The sequence below is a fragment of the Clupea harengus genome, chromosome 3 (assembly GCF_900700415.2).
Source record: "Clupea harengus chromosome 3, Ch_v2.0.2, whole genome shotgun sequence".
Classification (NCBI taxonomy): Eukaryota; Metazoa; Chordata; class Actinopteri; order Clupeiformes; family Clupeidae; genus Clupea; species Clupea harengus.
This window is the reverse complement of record NC_045154.1, coordinates 23,417,007-23,441,261: the sequence shown is the minus strand read 5'-3', so window position 1 is coordinate 23,441,261 and position 24,255 is coordinate 23,417,007. Positions and strand designations below refer to the sequence as shown.

At 39.1% G+C, this 24,255-nt stretch overlaps 1 protein-coding gene across 1 annotated transcript; it reads right to left on the bottom strand.

Moving 5' to 3' along the window:
• Nucleotides 1-15,187: 15,187 nt before the first annotated feature.
• Nucleotides 15,188-22,151, bottom strand: LOC105913452 (methionine aminopeptidase 2-like). The gene is made up of 11 exons (XM_012842524.2): nt 21,940-22,151; nt 20,713-20,817; nt 20,332-20,391; nt 19,813-19,915; nt 19,153-19,314; nt 18,800-18,981; nt 18,592-18,686; nt 18,368-18,464; nt 18,157-18,260; nt 16,263-16,378; nt 15,188-16,002 (listed from the first exon to the last, which is right to left on the bottom strand). The coding sequence occupies exons 1-11, from the start codon at nt 22,091-22,093 to the stop codon at nt 15,750-15,752; spliced, it is 1,431 nt and encodes a 476-aa protein (XP_012697978.2). The 5' UTR covers nt 22,094-22,151; the 3' UTR covers nt 15,188-15,749.
• Between the last annotated feature and the right edge of the window lie 2,104 nt (nt 22,152-24,255).

Below are 24,255 nucleotides of genomic sequence, written 5' to 3'. Positions count from 1 at the left end.
TCATCTTGTGTTCATTAAAATAGAGAGGCAAAAGGAATCATAACTACATTACTGAAAAGCATTCAAATGTAATGGATTATATATTTTTTTCTCATATCAACATTTTCTAAATACACTTTTAAAGCAGCACAATATTCTATGTTAACAGTGATTCTGGAATGGTAACCATATGTAGTAACTGCAAGGTGTTTAAATGTTTTCTTAGTGATAATTTGATGATTTAAGAGTAGGAATGAGAAATGTATGTTCTAAGTTCTAACCCATCACGAGTATGGAGGGGGGTGGGTCTGAGACGCCAGACACCACTGTTGAGCATTCTGGAGGTGTCGTGGGCTTCGAAACACTGATGAAGGAAGGTTGAAGGCCTGCTTGAAAACCCCAGTGAAATGCTCACAAAGGCAGCTATGTTGATGTTGTATCCAGCTGCCCAGGTGTTATGGTTGGGCAGTTGTCATACTGGTTAGGTTACTGGCTATGAGTATTTAAATGTGACCATGAGAGGATTGGTCACTGTGGAAAGTCCACAACCGATAGCACAAGGAATTTAACCTCTTTTCCATTGCCATGGGCTATTGTTTTCAACAACTGTATTTTCTGATATAGCATAGATTTTGACTTACGATCAGACAGTTTAACAAAAGAGGATTGGATTGTTTCAAACCAAACTCAGGGACAAATTAATCCCACTAAACCCAAATTCATAAACAAGTTTGCCGTTTTATCTGGAGGTTTTCTTGGTCTTCCAGATCATGTCTTGATTTCCACTGTTACCCTTAACAGCCATCTCAGTCTGGAAATTGCAAGCTGGAAGTGCTTTGATATCTTTTTAAAGCATTACATAACATGCATAACATACGCATAGCTGATAACTTCAGAGTTCCGGTTTCAATAACTGACAACTACGCATTGAAGTCACAGGGTATTACACCGAAAGTTTTTTTCCTACCTGCATTTGGTGGGTTGTCAGGAACTAATGTGAAGCCCTGCATATATTCTCACAGAAAGATACATATAAAGTAAGTGTAACACTGTGTAGTATGTAATACATTGACATACAGTGCCCTCCACAATTATTGGCACCCTTTAGTAAAGATGAGCAAAATGAGATGCGAATAAATGTCTTTATTATTTATCCTCTTGGTCTTTCACTCAAAATATTCACAAAAATCTTACCTTTTCATTGAAGTAAAATTATTGAAAAAAAAAAAGAATGTGGACATTAAATAAATATTATTCTCCAAAACAGGTGTGCCACAATTATTGGCACCCCTTAATTTAATGTTTTGTGCAGCCTCCCTTTGCCAAGATAACAGCTCTGAGTCTCCTCGTATAATGCGTGATGAGGTTGGTGAACACATGGCACGGGATCTGAGACCATTCCTACATACAGTATCTCTCCAGATCCTTCAGATACTGAGGTCAACGCTTGTAGACTCAGCTTCAGCTCATCCCACAGATTTTCTATGGGGTTTAGGTCGGGGGACTGTGATGGCCATGGCAAAACCTTTATTCTGTGGTCAGTGAACCATTTGTGTGCTGATTTTGAGGTGTGCTTTGGATCATTGTCCTTCTGGAAGGTCCAACCACGGCCCATTTTAAGCTTCCTGTAGGGGGCTGTTATGTTTTCATTTAATATCTGCTGGTATTTGACAGAGTCCATGATACCACGTATCCTAACAAGATGTCCAGGGCCTTTGGAAGAAAAACAGCCCCACAACATCAAAGATCCGCCACCATACTTCACAATGGGTATGAGGTGCTTTTCTGTATGGCTATCTTTCTGTCTACGCCAAACCCACCTTTGATGTTTGTTGCCAAAAAGCTTTATTTTGGTCTCATCTGACCATTTAACTCGGTCCCATTGAAAGTCTGACTTACATTTGACAAACTTTAGGCGCTGTAGTTTGTTGTTGATTGACAGCAGAGGCTTTTTTCTGGCAACCCTCCCAAACAACTTGTGGTGATGTAGGTGGCGTCGAATGGTGGTTTTGGAGACTTTCTGACCCCAAGACTCAACTAACCTCTGTAATTCTCCAGCTGTGATCCTTGGAGATTCCTTTGCCACTCGAACCATCCTCCTCACGGTGCGCGTACAGACAGGTCCTCTTCCAGGCTGATTCCTTACATCTCCTGTCACTTTGAACTTCTTAACTATTGCCCTGATTGTGGAAATAGGTATTTTCAACTGTTTAGATATTTTCTTAAATCCTTTTCCGGATTTCTGCAGTTCAACAACTTTTTCCGCACTTCGACACTGTGTTCTTTTGTCTTTCCCATCTTGATGAATGACTAAGGGTATTTGGCCTGTGTCACCTTATATTTATACCCCAGTGAAACAATAAGTCATGGTTGACCACTACCATGAGTTCCTAATCAAACAGGTGAACTTAAAAATTTAAAACATGACTGGTAATATACTTCAGTTAGATTTTAATTATAAGATTTTCTAGGGGTGCCAATAATTGTGGCACCCATGTTTTGGAGAACATTTTTTTTATTTAATGTCAAAAAAAAAAATAATTCATTCAATAATTTTACTTCAATGAAAAGGTAAGATTTTTCTGAATATTTTGAGTGAAAGACCAAGAGGATAAACAGCAAAGACACATTTTTTCATAGCCTGTTTAGCCCATATTCACTAAGGGTGCCAATAATTGTGGAGGGCACTGTATCTGCTTTCCAACTTCTTTTTCTATGTTATGTCCTTTGTGAAGTGTGTATGTCTTTGTCAGTGATGTGTCTAACAAAAGGTGGGTTAGTGTGTTGTTTGCTTCACCCAAAAATTTGATCACCAGCTGCCACTGATACTTAATCCTGTAATAACCCGTTTTTTTTTAGTTAATTTCCATTGACAAGCTGTTAAATCAAAGATTTCTAAAACAAAGCACTTTGCAGTTTGTTTTGTCTTTCCACAGGTCTGCAGAATTTAACACATCAGGCCTCAATGAACAACTTCAGCATACAGATATCCTCCACCTGAAGACTGGCAGCTATCTTCCTGCCATCACCAGACAATTCATTTCTCACTAAACGAAGGGTTTAAAAAGAAGCAACATCAGTGTATAATATAATAACAATAAACCTGTACACTAATCATTTTTTAATGTTGCCTATGGAACGTCTCTTTATTAATTCACATGCCGTTTTTTCAGGAATAAAATCAATTGACACCTCTGTTTAAAAATCTTAGAGGTAAACCTGTGCATTTGCGAAATATGTAGGCTAAATTCTGCTGTTATTTTTTGCCACAGTAATGTCAGCTAAATTACATGGAATCAAAGATGTCAATGTATCAGAGAAAGAAAACAAAATGTGTGTTGATGATAAACCTATTTCAAGTAAACCAAGCATTTTTACACTCAAGACTTGCATTGTTGGCAAGCATCATATTTGGACTTTTGGATTTCATTTAATTAATCTGCCTGTGATTTATTATTACCACTGCTTCACCCCAGGTTTTTTTTTTTTCTTCCATTTTTTGTCTTACCGATTGTTTGGTTGATGATATCACATACTTAGACTTCACTGATCCACATGAAACTTGCAATGATTGTAGCCCCAAATGGTTTGCTTCCATAGGTGGACGTGCCCCTTCGTGGTAGCGCCCCCTGAAGTGCAGTAGGCCTGAAGCATTTTTTTGGCAAAAGCTGGACAGTTTTTGTGGCAAGTTGGCCTCAAGGAGGCGCATTACCCTGGTTCAAGACAATTCATTTGTGGAGTGGCGCCATCTAGTGAATGATGTCAAAGCCAAAGCCTAACACTTCACCAGCTAATATCTTGTGATGTAAAGGTTCCACCACATTATTTGGATGCATGCCATATTTTGTGAAACGTCGTCCATAGGGGGTGCTACAACTGACACATTTATATATCTCAAGAACTCCTTAAGCTAAAGTTTTGCAATTTGGCATGCTTATCCTTGGCTATATTTGCTCACATCTCCTGAAGTTCCATTTAGCTTGCTCAACAAAATAGTCACCAATGGCCAATCAAAGTTCAGCAGCCAATGCATGCCTGTATGAATAGCCGACCTTTTTGTTTGATATTTTGTAGGCTCATTCATAATTGCACATTGAAGCTATTTTTTTTTTTTTAAAGTTATTTTAAGTTGCAGCCAGTGGGCATGCATAACTCATGATTAGCTGGTCAAGATCAAATGCTACAATTATGTCAATGTAAGCAGAGACGTCATAAGTAGACAATTCAACGATGGGGAAATGAATGGGGAATCAATGGGGAATCCATGATGCTATATGGGCCATTCTACCGAATTGGTGCAAAGTGTGGTCCCACAACAAGAAAAACTATTTACAAAACAATTCAGTATTCAGACATAGATATTTACTAAGAATATGTTATGGTCTATTTAAACCCAAGACATTAAATGAGATAGGGATGAGCTAAATATATACAAAATCATCATTTATAGGGTACTTTCTATTGGGAAGTAGCTGTCCCCAACCCTGGCATCTAAATTTCAATGTCTGTAAATAACACTTTTTACATTTTTTTGATTTTTTTCAATTATCTAATTTCAAAGATCTTTATGATTAAGTTTAAACAGAACTTGGAAGATTTAGATTTATTGTGGGTTTAATTAAAAAAAAAAAAACTATACTCACTATGTCCATAGTTTTCATGTCACTACCGAAACACAGGAGTTTTAGTCCATTGGCTGAGCCTGTTTTTTAGCCACACCCCTGCATTTATAACAAGGCAGTGATACTGCATCCCTATCCCTCATGGCTGAATGGTAAGTAGCTAGATCCCATACTTTTGATATAAATGTGTTCCAAAGTCTGAAAATCAGTGTGCAACCTTAAGAATTGTCACTACCGAACACATATTTTCTTCAATTAAGTAAACTTTTTGTGTTTTTTTTGCAAAGTATTATGTTTTTGTGTGTACACCTCTTCAAAGATTTGTTTGCTAGCCATGTGCTTGCTAGAATTATTTATTTATGCTCAAAGTTAGCTAGAATTGTCACTACCGAAACAGTCACTACCAAAACATATGGTAAAGTTTCGGTAGTGACATGATCGTTTCGGTAGTGACAAAATGGAATGGTAAGTAGTTCAATCCCATCATTTTGAAATAAATGTGTTATGTGGACTAAATGGTAAACATGTAGATAATGCTGATTTCTATCTGAAATTGTTCAAGAGAGAAAGAATCATAAGACACCAAAATGCCAAAAGGAAAAAGTGGAGCAGAGAGAATACCAACAAAGAGTGAGGGATGACCCAGTGAAACACCAAGAATATTTAAGGAAGGAAAGAGAAAGAAATAAGAAACGAAAGGAAGAAGGAAAGTTGAAATGTATCAGTGATTTATCCAACAGGGAGCAAAAGAAGGTCAGAAAATCATGGAGGAAAAGACAGCAAAAGCACAAAACATTTGTGTTTTTAATATTCCCAACCTAAAGCATGGTATGATTAAGCAATAAGGTTGAGGAAATATGATACAACCTTGCAAACTAAATACTGTGGTCACTACCGAAACAGTGCAGTCACTACCGAAACAGTGCAGTCACTACCGAAACACTGGATGTTTTGTAAAAAATAAAGTATATTGAGTTATCAACTAAAATGTTATGATACTGATTGGTTTAATGTATGTTCAATTTCATCAATCATCAACTCTGGAATCAATATGATCAGTATTTTGCATTTTACAAAGAAATATTGCACTTAGATTTGGATGAATTGTATAAATTGAACTTTGATAAAATTTCATTTTTATTGATTTGATTGTGAAAACCTTCAAGAAATATTTGTAAAAATACTCTTCAGAGAAGGGAAGGAAACACAATCTGAACAGGTTAATAATAATGAGTTTTTACTATAGTTTATTACTATGTTTCGGTAGTGACAATGTTTGGGAGAGGAAAAACATTCCAACACATTCTGAAAATACAATATAAAAATTGACGGTTCATTTACTAGATATGTGTACTTTAGATATGGTACAATATATATACGGACAAAGTTTTGGGAATAAAACATACACATTTTCTAAATATTTCCAACCTGACTTTGCACCAATTCGGTAGAATGGCCCATATATGGGGTATTTGTAACTGGAAGTCCTGAAGTCCTGTATTATAAACTTGTCAGCCAGGTAGTTACCTAGCTAGCTAACTCGTTACCCATTAGCCAGGCTTCTGGAGGTTAAATGAGATTAATGTTAGCTGTTAAGCATCACTAACTTGGCAACCAAAACACCAAAACTGCATTGTTTGCAGACTAATCTTTTAAAACATTTTTGTTTGAGTTTTTGCATCAAAAGGTTGGCTTAAGTTTCCAATGAGGAAACGGTATGGCAGCGAAACAAGTAAATATTATGTGTCTTGTGGCAAACCTGCTTCTAGAACCTGTCAACTAATCGAAATACAGTGGAACAAGTTGGATCAACCAATCAAAATGTAGTAGGAGGAGTTGGATCCAGGGGGTGGAGTTTGACCTTGAGGTGAGGAACACTTGGTTGAAGTAAGAGGTGCATTATCCTAATTCATTACAATTCATTTGTGGAGTAGTGCCACTAAGTGAATAATGTTGTGTGCTGCAACTGATAAATTCCAATATCTCATGAACCACGAAAGCTGGTATACTTACTTTTGCTACATTGGTCTTCTGGCCTGGTGGATTATCTGTGCACTGTAGGCAGTGGTGGGCCTGCTGTCGCTACCGGACGGTAGTCCTTTTGCGGATGGTAGTCCCTCACATTGCGCATGCTCAGACACAAACGGTTTACGGCATAAGGCTCAACATAATCGCGCATGCTCAGACAACAAAACGGTTTACAGCATAAGGCTCAACATCAACATCAACATATCTGGCTTGTCTTAACGCATAATGTAGGTTTATTTAACGTAATATTTAATAATGTTGTAAACGGTTTAAACGTCAACATATGGGGCTTGTCTTAACGCATAATGTGGGTATATTTAATGTTATATTTAATTATGTTACGTACGTACCCTTCAAAACGAAACTGGGGAGAGACTTTTTGATCCTCCACCTCATCTGTTTTGTCCAATGTGACAACATCTTCCTCGTTTTTAAATAAATGGTCATGTTTTGATAAAACTGGCTTTCGTTGCTTTTTTCCTCCATGATTGAAAATGGATCTGTCGTTGTGACGCATGCGCAATGTGAGGGACTACCATCCGCTAAAGGACTACCGTCCGGTAGCGACACCTGCTTTGAATGCTATATCCAATGCTATATCCAAAATGGCTGCCTTCATGTAGTAACTAACTATTATTATATGGCAACGACAGTACGAGCGTTCTGATTGGCTAATGGGTTGTCATGCCAGCGGCGTATTGCCCTCCTCGCTGGTCTAATACGGATCCGTATTGCCCTCTGACGTCATCTTCAAAATGAGCGATGATGATACTTGAAGATGATGATGATTGATACTTGAAGTTAGCAAGTAATTGGTTGATATCCAACACCTGAAACACATTGTGTCGTAAGAAGACTTGAGAGCTGAACAAAACGACATGTTTTCTATTAACAATTACCATTTCTTTTCATTTACAAAATGAAAGGAGCGAAAAATGGCATATAATAAACAACTTACTAACCTTGACCGTTCGGCTGATTGGCTAATGCGTAGTCATGCCACCCGCGTATTGCCCTCCTCACTGTCAATACGGATCCGTATTGCCCTCTGACGAAATCAAAATGAGCATTTGTCAGGGAAATCTTTGGTAATTTTGAGAATATTACTGTAAGAATGAAATGTATATATAATTTTTGGATGACACGAAACTTGGTGTATGGACCCATCAAAAATATTGCCTCATTTTTTTGTCAAAAGGTAAAGTAAACAATTCAACGTCAAACATATTAATGTTCTGGCAACATTGGATGTGTCAGTCTTTAAAGTATTCAATTGCACACACGCACGTGCATACACAAATAACCTAAAAGTCCTTGGACATTTGTCAGACACTTTGTCACCAAATACATAGACATATACATAGCAGGCGTCTATGTATATGCGTCTATGTATATATGTATATGACCAAATAGGTTCTGACCAATTAAGTCGCGAAATGAAACGCTGGGTAGTCCATAGATATATATAAAGACTTTATATATAAATCTATGGGGTAGACCACTAAGAATGTGTTTTACTACGTCATAGCTCGCAGTTATGATCCCTAGCTCCCTGCACACACTGGGCAGTTCCCTATGTAAGGGAATTTCACTTCGCAGTTCACTTGAGACGTATCCATGGTAACCTAGTATATTTAATACCATAAACAGTAAAGTTTGATTCCTACACTAGCTAGCATATGTCAGCTGACAGTTACAAAAGGCAATCTTGATATTGTAATTTTTGTAAGTATTTACAAAACTTTACTATTTTGTTTTATTTACTGAAGAGAAAAATATAATGTATGTAAGTAAGTTATGCTAGCTGACGGCTAAATAATTATCCTAAAACATTTACCTAGCCAGGTTGGCTCTTAGCTCGCTAGGGATAGCTAGCTAACAATGCAATTTCATTATTATGCTATCTAAATAGCTAACATTGTTATACATACATTTGTTTTCTCTTTTTTTCCCACTAAGCTAAATATTGATTTTGAAACACTATGAAGAAGCAAAGTCGTGCCCCACTGGTTGTTCCTGTAATGGAAAAAGGTATGAGCATGTTCCTTGTCAACATTTTGATCTTCACCAGAAGTCACTAGTCATTTGCTATTGAATGTAGCTTAGCAAGCAATCCATGACTGAAAAAAAAACACACTATGAAGATTTTGTTTGTTTGCAATTGTCAGCAGTGAAGGGGGAAATTGTACAAATACCAAAAGACCATGAATATGTCGCAAGAAGGAGGTACAACCTTGAAGGTAGGCAAACGATCTTAATGTTCCTTTTAAACAATTTAAAGTGAGCACACTTTGTTGAAAGTCTAATGTTTGGCCATAAATACAATTAAAACAGTTCTCCTTTTTTTGTTTGTCAGTGGAAATGGAGGAGGATGGCTTAATGGCTTGGGTTAAGTCAAGAAATTACATAGGTAAGAGGCCTTTCTTCACATGGCCCATTCGTCACAAGTGTAAGCTTTAAATATTGAAATAAATTAAATGGAGAATTTTTCTTTTCTTGCATTTCTTTTTGATATTGTACTGCGTGCAGATAAGAACAGAAAGCCTGGAAATCCATTTGTTGTTCCCATGGATGTTGATATATTCAAACTAAGAGCAACAGAAAACTTTGTCGAACAGCAAGTACTGAATTTTCTCCCTTTAAATCTTTTCCCTCTTAGTCTCCTTAGCCGTCAGTAGAAAAGTCTGTTCAGTCCAGCCAGGAAACTACATACAGTATCAATCCGCTTTCTCCTTTTGTAACACTTTCTCTTGTCCTCAAAGCATTTAACACTGGCTTTGAGTACGTTAATAGCAGGGTAGATTAATTAAATCCCCATAGATTAATGAAAGTTTTGCTTTACTTGGTTCTGCTGTCTAAATAACTGTCTTTTGCACAGCAGAAATAGCACATCTCTTAATGTTTAGAATGTCTAGTTTCATACAGAAGGCATACACTAGCATACACCAGAAACTATGTTTGGTCCTGCTTCTTTTGTACACAGACGAAGCACTTCTGAAGCGTCATGACTGGCAACGTTTATGACCACATCAGGGTTGTCATAGTTAATGAAAACTAAGATAAAAACTAAAACTAGCAGTGAAAAAAATATTTAGTTAACCGAGATAAAAAACATAGGCAGTTTTCAAAAACAAGAAAACTAAATAAAAACTTCAACGAACAAGGCAACATGTACTATAACACAATAGAATTGCAGGTGAATTCAACTTTCTTTTAGTCTTCCCCCTCAATTTGTTTTGCATGATAACTTTGCACCGGTACCACTACAGACAGGATGCTATAAAATATCAACAATCTACCATTAGCATCAGAACTGCAGCTCAGACTGTTAAGGACTTTCCTTCACACGACATTTCAGCTTCAGAAGAAGGCATTTAGAAGTTCAAAATAGAAAATAAAACATTTCTTTCTATTTGCAAATTCTGATTTGGAATGTTAAGAGTTCATGTTTAGAGTTAGAATGTCTTATGCTGGACAGTGGACACATAAAATCAAGGAGTTTAAAACTGTTTCTAATTCATTTTTAGTTTGGAGGCTCATCTGAGTCAAACAATAACACTACATATGTTGTCTTTTAGGAGAAAGTATTTCTAAGGAGACTGCCTGTTCATGAGAAGACCACCATCCTGTCACGTCGCAGGTGTCGCTCCGCCCCATTACAGGAGCTCAAAGAGACCCCAGAATTCGAAACACAAAAATCCATAAAAGATAAAGCCATATGGACAACAGTTATCGCAAAGGGCAAGAATGATCTGATATTGAGTTGTGGAAAACTGTGAAAGTGTGCGGTTTGTGTTTTCATAGATCACGTCCCGAAATATCATACCCTGTTCATCACACTGTTCTGTGTGTTCATTCCAATTCGAATAGGCCGTCGGAAAGAAAGGGAAAGCCTAGAGGATTATAAGGCTAAACAGAAAGACATGTTCATGGTCCAAGTAAGCCTGAGGGAGGATAAACATCATACTTCCTCGTTCAACAAATCTGTATGTGCCACCTGTCACATGTAATGGTGGCACATACTCTCCCTTGTATATCGCTTTGGATAAAAGCGTCTGCTAAATTACTAAATGTAAATGTAATGGTATCTCCTTCACAGTATTCATTGGCAGTCAAAACAGAAGCCATTCGAAAACTAAAGAGGGACTCAGAGCAGGCGCAGCGCCAAATGCAACAGGCAGAGCGTGATCTAGAGGAAGACGCTGTGGCCTTTGAGGAATTCCTCAAGATAAATGATCAGAATTCTGTGGACGCTGTCAAACTGTCAGTATTTCGGTTATTATTCCTCCATGCCATAACACCATTTCAGGTCACCATTTTCTTTTCTTTTTTTCAAAATTATAATTTGTGCTTTCTAGGGCAGAGAGGGAAACTATGGCTAAATTGGAGAAAACAGCAGAGATTAAAAAAGTCATGTCAGAAATGATGCTCGTCAGAAGGTATGTGTGCACATATTGTTCAATTACTGTATATTTTGCAAGGCTTTATGAATAAAATGCCTTGGTTGTAGCAGTGCAAGTGGTGCTAGATCCAACTTGTGACATTTTCAACATTCTCTCTTATTTCCTCTGGAAAGTGGATGCTGTTCTGTGTTTAGACTAGTTTTCCTGTGTTCTTGAATTAAAAGCTTGTTCAAAATGAATTAGTTAGCTATGTGGAATGACCATACAGCTGCTATGTAATTAACTAAACATGTCACCGTTCTTGCCGCAGAAATGATTCTTGAATCCTGATATTGCAGGATCGTGATTTAAGTGGTCGAGTATGTTTTTCTGCTTTTTAGTACGCTTTGAAGATTGATTTCTTGCTGTTTTCAAAGGCTAAGCATGATGTTCTGCAGTTTAGTTTAATGTGGCCGAAGATAACATACCTTTCCTTAAAAAAAAAAGTATAATATGATAATATAATAAAGAATATTCCTCATAAAAAGAAAAAATAGAAAGAAAGGTTACATTCAGTGGGTTTGTCTAAAAACTGCTTTTATGTTTTCATCTGCCAGTGACATTTCAAAGAACCAGGAGATACTAAATGAGTATCGAACATATAGAAAGTTCCTTACAGCTGTGGCTCCCCCTGAGTGGAGAGAGGAACAAAAGCAGAACCGAGAGGAAAGGAGGCGCATGAAGTTAATGGAAGGAAAAGATAAGACCGTTTTCGAACTTTCGCCATCTTTGAAAGGTTGTCCTAGTAATAACCTATGAATTAGACCTGAATGCATAGTTGATTAATGGTTCAATTATTTTCATTTGTGCTTGTTTTTTTTTTATCATACAGGTGACCAGCGACCAAGCATTGCTGTTGCAAGACAAAATTCAAAGTCGTTGAAGACTGTGCCTTTGAGACATTCCGTTAATATGTGAGCATTTGCCACTTTTAGTTATAGACTGGTGTATATATAAATGGTTTGTTTGTGATTTTGTCTTTGCATATATGTGAGAATATCTTTCTCTAACATTGCAGAGAAAAACCATCTGTGCAAGGGGGGAAAAAATCCATTACAGAAATATCTGTTGGACACAAAGATGTATCTGATGTATCTGGCAGTGATGAGGTGTTTTTTTCCTTTTTCTACAAGGCATATCTTTAATAGAAGAGGTTTTGCGTAGAAGAGGCAATGCAGAGATGCTATGCTTGATATACAGGCTACACCACTACCTTTTTTTCTTAACCATGTATCCAGAGACATACAGCACATTGTGTCAAGATTTGCATTTTATGGGGAGGACGATGCTATTTGTCTGACAATTAGCTATTTATTTGGGCAGTTCACCCAAATGACTGCCTGAAAAGAATTCGTGTAGATATAGATGCTATGTTTCAATTACCAGGAGTATTGTGTGGAGGGCCAGGAGTAATGTGTGGAGGGCCAGGTCAGGTCCTGTACTGAAGAAACTGCAATTTACTGCAGTCTGACCGTTTTTGTCTTGATTATTTCAAGGAGCCAGCGATCTACTTCTCAGACCCCCAAACCATGCTGAATATCCTGGTTGATTTGGAGGAACAAAATCTCTCCTACATCAAGAATTTTCAGGAGACAGAGGAGGCAATGGAAGAGATTCAGTGTAAACTTGTAAAGATACAGAAGAAAAAGTAAGTGTACTCAGTTGACCAATCATTATAAGAGGAATTTTTTTGATGAAACAGCTTTTGAACAGACTACTCTCCTCACTTTAACTGTATCTGTCATCACTAAGGAAAACTCAGACGCAGGTACTCAGGAAACAGATTGAAATTCTTCAAGCTGCCATTTTTAGAGAAAAGGAGAAGGCCCGGGAGTTAGAACTGAAGTCAAGAATCTTCTCTTTTGGGGAGTTCAGAGCTGATAAACAGGTTACTATTTCTGGCCAGAAAACAAAACAATATAGATGTAAAATGCCATTTAAAAAGGGCCACCAGAAGTTGAGTTGATGATGCCACCGTGTAAAGGAATCTGACTGAAGATCTGTTTTATGCCCTCTCACAGGATGCTATGCTAAATCAACTTCATAAGAAAGTGAAGGGGGTCTACAGAACCTGTGTCCGTGATGTGGGTTTTAAAATCAGCACATTGCAAATGCTTGCCAGCATAGAAAACAAAATGGTTGAGATCATGGATGGCCTTGAGATCCAGCCACAAGACAAGGTGAAAATGTTTCAGGCTGCTCGAGAAAAGGACACAAGAAAGAGGTAAACCATTATTCCGGGCAATGCTGTTATTTATCTATGATCTTAGTTTTACTTAGCTACTAGCTTCTGATTTGGCAGTCTGTTGAGACCAAACACATATTTCAAGGTGAGAGAATAATTTATCAAATAATGTTTTCCTTTGTTTTCCACCCTTAATCAAGACTGAGGGAAGAGATGGTCAAACTAAAACAACAGCACCAGGAGGACAGAATGAGAGTAAACCGGGAGAGAGCCACAAGCGTCGGCAAAAAATTGGTTTGTATTTCTCACTTAAAAATGTACATGATCTATCAGCAGATTGAACCGCATTAGAGCCATCAGTACACCAATTCTTGGTTTTACACTCAATGAATTCAGGTGACTATGAAGGAGAGTTATTTTTGCTCTTTTGTGATGTCTTTAGGCTGGTAAAAAACTGATGGCACGGTCCGAGCCCCCTGCTATCAAGAAAAACGATAAAATGAGTATGCTGTCAGCGAAAGAGGAGGATTTCTTGTATTTCTTTACTTAATTTCCAACATGCAAAGAGCATGCAAGCATAGTAACTTTGTATATTGGACATCAATGAGATGCATCTTAACTTATCCAACTAAGACATTTTTAAGTAATAGTGCAGTTAATTGCAATGTCATATGTTGAGTTTGGCTTGATTTATTGTTGATCACACAAGAGCTGTTCTTTCTTCTTCTATATAGTAAAATAATAGACCTATTGAGGATCTTTTGTTATTGTTAAGTATTAAAAAGCTCTGACTTGAGCAGTTTAGTACTGTGATTGATTGCGAGTACGATTTGTTCATGTAACCAGCATATAACCAGCTTTTCTTTGCCATGTCACTCCCACATCTATGTGATTTAATGGGGTTAATGCAATTGCAAGAAAAAAAAGAAGTTTGTTAAGCCTTTCCAAGATGTTTTCATTTATCATAGACATGAACAGAAAAGTGTTTACACACAACCAGATGTATGCAAAGACACTCCTACTGAGGCTTCCACCATATTTCACAGCTTTAGAAGGGAGGATGCTCCAACACGACTGACTAAAACAACAGAATGACGTGTTTGGGCGTAAATACCCAGACAGACCAAACCCCCTCCTGAGCTATGAAATGTAGTGGTAACATAGTTTGGAGCTGCTTTAATGTTCCCAGCTTATATGTACAAGATGAAATTTACCAAGATTTCAGTGTGGCACAAGATAATTTAATCGTAACAGCACTATATCTAAAACAGATTGTGTTAAAGATATGCTGGGTAAAATGGCCAGGTTAGTCCTAAATTGAACTAACTGGAGAATTTAAGCGTAATGGACTAAAAGTGCAAGAGGGAAAATAAAGTCTTGTGAAAGTCCCATAGGGACTATAGGGCCCGTTCGGTTGATCTTATTACTGTTTAACAAGTTACGATTGACAAGATTAGGACTGAGGAAAAGATCACATGAAAGAGCACAACTTTGACTATGTTTGTCGAATAATATGATTTGACGAAGGGAATGTTTTAGGATAGACAAAAAATAGATTAAAAAAATTAAGAAATCCCACAGGGTTGATAAACAGTTTCTTGCGACTGCAACATTTCAATAACTATATTGATTTGCAAATAATGGAGTAATGCGCAATTTATTTTGTGTTGATCATTTTCCATTTTATGCATACAAAAGTCAACCGGAATATAGAAGATACATTCAACATTGCAAACATTAAGGTTCATTGTAGTATGTCAGTGTGAACCTAAACAGAATGGTCAGCCATCAAACTTGTCTGGCAAGCAACCCAAACCAGTGGCACTTTACTGTTGTTTGCCTGCCCCCTAGTGGTCTTTTTGCAAATCATCTGTACCATAAGAACACTTCTGCCCTTGACACTTCTGACATAAAATCAACTGACACAAAAAGGCTTTCTTAAATGTTTTTATTACATGTGTTTTTCAAGTGACTCTAAAGAGTCAACATCCACTGTCAACGAATCCAAACAGGATTTCTTACCGATGTAACGCCATTCAAAATGTAAACGCTACATTGTGCTTCCTTTGTGTTGTGGTCTAAAAATTGCTAGCCTTTCTTGGAACAGGTTATCAATATCCTGTTCAAAACCTACAGTGTAAAGAAGTTTATTTATAACCTGAACCAACCCAGAAGGGAGGAAGTATCCTGGTATCTCTCAAAAGGCAAACGAATGAAAATGGACAACGTTATCGCTAAGGTTCTGGTCATTGTCTCAAATCTGATGATGCAAACAGGCTGGTGCTGTGACATTTATCCTATTTCCCTCTGTCCAGACTGGTTTGGGAAAAAGAAGCTGAAGCGATTGAAATAACTCAGAGGTTGTTATATGCATAATTGCTGCCAGCCAAAAGCGAGAGAAGAGTAGTATGTGACTTCCGTTTTACCTCATTTTGAGGGTGCGTAATACTTTTTCGTTTGTGGAGGTTCGCCTGGGGGCACATGCGGTCATGTTCAGTAATCGTCGCCGCGGCTGACCACCTCTTTGCAGGTCGGCCTGAGCAGGATTGTGTGCTCAAACTGGGCCGTGTAGCAGCCCTTGGTGTCGCACAGTGGCGGGTAAGGGTCCACAATGCCCAGGTCACACAGGTTCTTGAGCGCCATCAGGTACTTGCTCTCACCGTGGCGGTCCAGCCAGCGGCGGCAGAAGGCTAGCGTGCCAAAGTTCTCGTTGATCACATTCAGCAGATGCTTGGCTCTGGGGACTCTGGGGAAGATGTGAACAAGCACAGGCTTTAAAAGGGGGCGCCTCGACAGTTTGTCTTTAACAGCTAAGCACCTTGAAGTTAGACTTTAATTGTTTTAACAGTTTCATTGCGGACCAGAAATCAACTTGGAACAAAGTTGCTCTACTAAGGAGACTTGGGTTTCATGTTTGGGGTACTAAGAGTTAGAGGAAGAGACGGGAGGGGTGCAACGGTAGGATCCGCTCTGGTGGATAACTTGTCAAAAAGAGATTGCACCTACCTTATTGGCACATGCCCAACTTCAAAGTTTTTCATATAGTGTGAACACTCCATGTCATCATGGACCATTCCCTTTCCAGTGCTACCAAAGGTTTCAATAGCATAGACTTCTCCTTCCTGTTGAGGGAATGAAAAATAAATCAAAGACAAATGCCCCGCACTGAGCTGAAGTGCACTGCTGTTTACAAACACGATGCCCTCATATCGTATGAGTGCGCAGTACGCAACTCTACGTAAAAACTTAAACTTATGTTAACAATGTCCCTTAACACATTTGACACTGTGCTTTTGAGGAAGTATTGGTAGGATCACAAGAGAATGCAATGACGTCACTGATCTAATGTAATAAACCTGGAGATTAAAATTAAAACAACTCTCTCACCCGCTGGGACCGTGCAACAATGCAGCCCAGACTGGGAACAGCTCCACCGACTGTTATTATAACAACATGTCCCAAACCATAATTGGCCAGCTACCAAGGCCCGTATATTGTATAACTATTACTAACAAGCTTTTTAGCTTGATGTTCACAAACAACAGAAGACTGACAAGACAGGCCTATGGAGTTGTTAAACTGTCAAATAGTGTCATGCAGAAAACAAGTAAGATGTTTTTTATGAGATATCTTCTTTTAAGCAGGTAAATATATTTATTTATATTAATAAATATTCAGTCATGAATGCACTGACAGATGGTTCCAAAAACATGCTCCAACAGCACGCTCTTGCCTTAGACTCCTAATTGAGACTTCAGCTTCATGTAGGCCATTTTATTGGTAAAACCTCTGAACAGTTCAAACCCTCCTCAGACTAATACGAACCATCTACACTAAGCCTTGTGACGACCATAACCTCTTGTATAAACAGCCTTGTGGCAGGAGCTGATAGAGGATAGCTGGCCCGATAATCCTTCCTGCCCCACCCATCTGTAACTTTAACAACCCCCATCTACTTAGAAGCACTCACAAGATCAACTCGGAAAAAGCATTCGCTTTATTAGTGTCCTAATAAAGGAAGAGTAATTTAAAACCATTCAAAAACACTTTCAAATAGTACACTATCCCTTTAAGGACAAAGTGAGTGTGTATTTGATCTGTCTGACAACATAAAAGATATGCCCCCTCACCACAGTGGGTTTACATCTGCAATGAAAGCAGAGTTGGGATCGCTGTAAACAGCTACAAACAATTAACTTAAGTTAAAAGTACTGGCAACCTGACACTTTTTTTGGCGGTTCAGAGATGAGTTTCAATGCCACCTGAGGAGCCTGCTCAAAAGGCAAATTAAAACACTCAGGAGGGTAACTGAGGATGCTGTGTTGCCCCACCTTTTAGCCAACTCCTCCTCAGCTACACCCTATTTCCCCTGTTCATCCTCTCGTTATGATCACAGGCTTCCTTTCCCCTGTTCATCCTCTCGTTATGATCACAGGCTTCATTTCCCCTGTTCATCCTCTCATTATGATCACAGGCTTCATTTCCCCTGTTCATCCTCTCATTATGATCATCACAGGCTTCATTTCTCAACCTCGGCATGGCACACAGCCTTGCAACAGGGGAATCGCACTGTAAAAAGACTTCACTTGTCCTGTCTGTAACCTTAGAGGGCCGTGCTCAGACTGTGCTAATCCAACTGCTGGTGCCAGTGCATTAATAGCTGTAGGCAACAGCAACAATGACCCACATTACGGCACGTTGCAATGAAATCACCCAGCTGGTTAGACAGACAGGGAAACTACTGCCTTCAGCATGATGCCAACCTATCAGTTTCATGTTGTGGCAGGTTAAATATAGTAATTTACAGTACTCTCATTTAGCTGGAAAAAAAACCCTAGTAGGCACTAGGGAGATGCATAGTTTCCTCTATCCTTACAAATAATTCCAGGACAGGACTTACCTCCATTCTAACGGCCTCTCCACCCTTGACAATTGGCACCGTTTTTCCAGCATGTATTCTGTATTGTCCGATGGAATGGCCATTGAGATTCCTGATTGGTTTTACTGTGAAACAGTTATAAAAGGGATGAGGGGAGGGGAACACAGAGGAAGTGTGTTTGAATTTCAACTTTCAGCTAAATAAGAAGGAAATTAATGGGAAAGCAAAATACCTTGGTATGTTTTCCCATCCAACTCCACTTCATAAGACTCCATAGTCTCCTGTATGGCTTCACCGATGTCACAAAGGCGGACATCAATACCTGCACACTGCAAAAACAGAGGAGAAATCGGTCATACCACTGGATAACTGTTAAAACAAACACAAACTATAACCACTTCACTGAATAGATACAACTCAAGCCGTTATGGGGTAGCCCATAGACTTCAAAAGTACCTTGATTCCAGTGTTTGTGGCATCTTTAACGGCCTCAAGTAACTTGTCATACTTTGGGTTAAAGGTGACAGTGAAGGCACAATCAATGATCCGACCTGTAACATAAAAAAGACACGATGAAATAAAATCTGAAGACCAGGCATGTCCTGATGAAAGCAGTGCTCCTTCACTTAAACCGGCAGGGTTTGGTGCCAGACGACACACTAACCGTTAATGTGCGTGCCAAAGTCAATTTTGCAGACATCGTCGTACTGAAGCACCGTGGGGTCGCCTGCGTTGGGAGTGTAGTGTGCAGCGCAGTGGTTGAGGGAGCAGCCTGTGGGGAACGCCAGGCCAGCATTCAGACCATTCTCTTTGATCAGCTTCCTGGAGCAGTCCTCCAGTTTCTCACTGCCGGGAAAAAGATGCCAGAGTGAGAAAGCGAGAAGGAGCGAGCGCGCGCACACACAGATAGAGTTGAAATGTTATTGATGGATAGAGAATACATAAATCCATCTTTCAGTTAGAACTCCAACATATCAGAAACTTGTACCACTGAATTATATTAGTGAGTAAACTGACCAGATCTCGATCATGGTCATCCCTGGCTTGATCCAACTCTGCACGTAATGTCGGACCTGCCGGTGCGCCTCAGCTGCCTGCCGAAAATCACTCCACATGTCCTCGTTGGCTGAGTCCAGGACCCGCTTCTCTTCACTGGTCATCCGCCATGCTGTGGTGCGGCTGGCAGGGCAAGATAGAATGACGTGTAAATGGATGGATAGACGAAAAGACAGGACCCGTGAACATCCACAACGAAGCAATGTGATTTTTTAAAGAGGCCATCTGAAACAGATCTCTATTTTTAAAAAACATTTTTCTATGTTTAGATTTTTTTTTTTAACACACACACAATTGTAATGATAAGTGTGTTCTTGTAAAAGTTAGCTCTGATTTGTTGACAAAAAAAAATTCAATTCAACATTTAACTTATTATTGCTAACCCCTTACTATGTAAAGATCAGATAGTTTTGAGAGGTCAGCCTGTTGTTCCCCCGATTATCGTACTGCAAATCTTACTTTCACTGCCTTATTCAACATTTTTCCTTTTCTTTTCCAAACCCGCTGAGAACAGATACAAATTTGACAAAGAAATAGTAAAAATACAAATTTATACTCAAAGTATTCAACAGGGCAGTTAATAACACCCTGGGGAAGTACTTTTACAAGTGTCTCACTCACCCGTCTTGTGTAGATGGGTATTCACATTCCTGTCCCTTTGGGAAAACACCAGTAGTGTAGAGTTCACAGATAGGAACTGATGGAGGATCCGTCTGCACCTTTGCTGTGAGGGAAACCGGACAAGTGCTAACATTTAATACCTTGCAACAAGTTGGTATCCTGCAATACTGACAATAAAATGGGGACAAGCACCTTATATGACTGAAATCTTCCAAAGAAATAGTAAACATGTGCATCATGAGACACTTGCACTCTTATAAAATGTTACATGAATGGACAAATAACACCGGGACACAATTGTAACAAGGAAACTTTTTGGTTGCATCAAACTGAGTTATTTGGCATACAATGACAGACAACATGTTCAATGGATCACAGTATTACTCAGGCTTAACTGTAGGCCCCTCGACTGCTCCTTGCCCATGTGCATAGTTGAAACACAAACTGAGGCAAGAGAAAACAGCCACTCACTCTACCAAATGGGGCATGTCAGCCTCAATAAGCCATAACACTACTCACGTCCTTTCTTTTTCTTCTTCTTCTTTTTCTTCTTTCCTGCTGAATCAGCCTCTTCTCCATCTGTTAAAACGATCACATTCAATGTAATTAAATTTGCTTACTGTAGCATGAATCAACGAAAACTGACGCCATCAGCCTTGCATGACATTGTGCTCAGTTAACACTATGGCTTTTTGCTTATCTAGAAAACTATTAGCAGATATGGCAGCTATATAATATATATAATGGAAGATAGTGGATTTACATTTACATTACATTTAGCAGACGCTTTTATCCAAAACTATGTACAAAGGAGAAAACTATCAAGCTAGGAGCAATACAGGCCTAGTGTAACAATAAATACTACTTTACATAAGGAATAAACTGTGGGAAGAGGCACACCTTCTTCTGCATCCTCTTCCTTCTCCTGCAGGACTTGCTGCTCCAATTGTTTTGTCACCTTGCCCACACTGCTGGAGTCTCCATCGCCCTCTGCCTCAATGTTCCCTGTTTCAATGTCAAACACACATGCGTGCGAGCGCACACACAGACACGTTAAATGAGGCCATATACAGCAGAGGTATCAAACCTTTCCCCGGTGGATCTGATTAATATGCCATATCTGCATCTGGCATTTTAGTCTCCAACTCTAACTGCACTGCAATTGTTAGGCTAGGCAACAATAGGTATGCAAATGGAATTCACCCAAACTAAGGTTATTTCTCTTTCCTTCAGTGCAAAACAAATCCACCCACATATAAGGGCCTGCCAATTGAAAAACCCACTTGAGCTGACAACAAGTAGAACGTGCCCTTTTTGTGACTCATTGCAGGCAGAAAGAAAACTGCACCGAAAATACACCATACACTGTGAAGAGATCATACAGCTACAGAATCAGAAGTCAGAAGAGTAAGTGTGTCATGTGTTGTATGTACCCACTCATTTGTGTCCATATTTTTGGAATACTGGATACATAGCATGCAATACTACATTAGGTTACACGGTTCCAATAGGATTTAATCAAAAGTGTTTGGAGAAGGTTAACATTACTGTTGATACGACCTGTTAAACCGGCAAAAGAAGCTCCCTTGAAAAAACAGTTTTATAACCTAGTAGCAAACGCCAAATACCCTCACAAAAAAAATAAATGCCCTTTCAAAAGCCAACGCACATAAGAGTTTGTGGAGATCATATGAAGCGTACCATGTGAATGTGATTACTGCGTTAGCAGTTGCTGCATATAGTTACCCAAGTTACATCTGAAAAAGTAGCGTTGGCTCAATGATGCAAGTTAACGCATTAACGCATGCACATTTACAATACGAGCACATTCCATCACATGGCTGGCTCGCAATGTTTAAATTGGACAGAAACGTTTCTTATTACGCCTTAAACAGATACAGACGGAGCATAGTCATAGCTGCTATGGTCTTTAAAAGTTGTGTTTAAAAATATTTTAGTTTAAATCTTGCAGTGCAAAAACAAACAACGTTACCCAATCATCAGACATTAGCTGACACTTCACGTTACTCTGGCCTGGCTTAGTTAGCTAGCTAACGGTAGTTAGCATACTCAAAGCAGTTTACGACCAGTCATACTGCACGACAGTTTGAAAAAATTAATTCCAACCTGAGGCCCCTGACTTCTTCTTCTTCTTCTTTTTCTTTTTCTTAGCAGTTTCCTCAGCGGGATTTGTCTCCTCTATCACATTGTTCACTGTTTCCCCATTAGCTACTGCCTCATGTTCGAGTTTTCCCTGCACCTGAAGTTCTCCGTCCGCCATGATTACTGGTGCGGCTGAGCAGGAGGCAGACGCATAGGCTGCTGGGAGAACTCAACCTGTAACAAGGGGGTGTATCCCTATAAATTGCGCATGGAGGGAATACTCTTTGCGCACATAATGCGCAAACCATAAAGATTATATCAGGAGGCCTGCGCGTATGACCGTGTATGGAGACAGAGTACAATCAAAGTCCTCCAGAGTAACAGTATTATTAGTAAATAAGCCTACTTCTATACCACACGACGCATATGCCCATTCCTAACTTCATAATTACAACTTACTATATTGCAGTCCCTTCTCAGTGTTGATACTGGTTTCTCCAAACTTTTTCTGTAACATTCATTTCTGCCATGATTGCATGATGTGCACTAAACAATGCAGCTATTTACATTTACATTTAGTCATTTAGCAGACGCTTTTATCCAAAGCGACTTACATATGTGCGACTTACAATGTATACACATTTTACATTTACACTGATGGCACACTGCACATCAGGAGCAATTAGGGGTTCAGTGTCTTGCTCAAGGACACTTCGACAGGGAATCGTACTAGCAACCTTCTGATCACTAAACGACTTCTCTACCTCCTGTACCACTGTCGCCCTCCACTATCCTGATGTATGTTCCACATCATAACAAAACTGTCTCCTCCTTAACAGCAGGATGAAATACAGCTCATGCACCACCCAACATATCATAATCCTTCAGGATGAAACATTATCCCACTGTCTCTCATGAAAACTGGATGCCCACTAACACTTTTTTTTTTGCACAATAAAGGCTGACAACAAAAAAGCAAAGCTACATGTTTTATGAGGATATCCAAATAGATCAACACAATGCAGTCTTTGCCATTTTTTTTTCATATAATAAAGATGATTCTGATATTTAGAATTGCATTACAGACAGGAATAAGCTAATCATCAAATCTATATGGGGCTGGACCCTTCCTGGGTTTCTTGAGGGCTCTCTGGAAGTCTAAACCTCTAAAGGAGAGTTTCCTGTTCCCTCTGCTCAATGTTTCCTCAGTAAGAAATGTATGAAACCTGGGAATTGTCTTAAAACACAAGGTTGCCTTGGGCTACTTTTCACCCCCTATGACACTCTGGATCTTGAAGCAGGTTAGTTTTACACATTAAAAACAAATTACTTTGAATCCTTGTGCTATATTATGATAAGCAAATAATGCATTACCCTAATTAAAAAATCCTTTAGGATTTGCATAATCCGATTCAATGTTAATGGGGGGGATCTGGGTATTCTGGTTATGGGGTTTGGATAAGTACTTGTAATGTGCCCTCATTACTATAACCATCCTCACCATTTGCCCTCATCACCATAACCATCCTCACCAACCAAAATATGTGAAACGTAACCAACAGTATGTAATGATAAAATGATTGTCCTTATGTCGAAATGTGTCACTGCTGAGTGGAAATCTTGAGTCGCCATCAGTAACAAGGACAGAGTTGACTCGAATGACTACTTTCACTATTGTTGTTTATGTGCTTTTTCATCTCAGGTTACTTGCTCATACTTGTTTTTTTTTGTGGTTTTTTTCTGTTCTTCTCTGGGGCAAGTTTGCTTTCTGACAGAAAGATGGAAAGGTGCCAGAAAAACTGAAGCTGATAACTTCATAACAAACAGCATGCAAAGAGTATCAGTGTAGCAGGGTTAAATGTGTTTCCCTGAATTTCACCTCTAAAGTAAAATTTCCCTGTTGAGTGTGAGTTGTATTCTTCCCACACCTCTGTGGATATGAGGTGTGGCGTGGGTGTGGCTACGGTGAATTTCCACGTTTGGCAATCTTAGGCCAAGTGCAGATGGACTCTAGTTTGTCTGAACCCGGTGAACCCCGACTCCGGATAGCCCTATCGTGCAGACGAACGCACTGTATCCGCACACTGTATCCGCACTCCCTCGAATCGGGGGTCCAAAGTGAGTAACTGTCGCTACACGATGGTAGTCCTTGGGGGATCGTAGTCCCTCAAATTGCGCATGCTCAGACACAAACGGTTTACGGCATAAGGCTCAACATCAACATCAACATATCTGGCTTGTCTTAACGCATAATGTAGGTTTATTTAACGTAATATTTAATAATGTTGTAAACGATTTGAACGTCAACATATGGGGCTTGTCTTAACGCATGATGTGGGT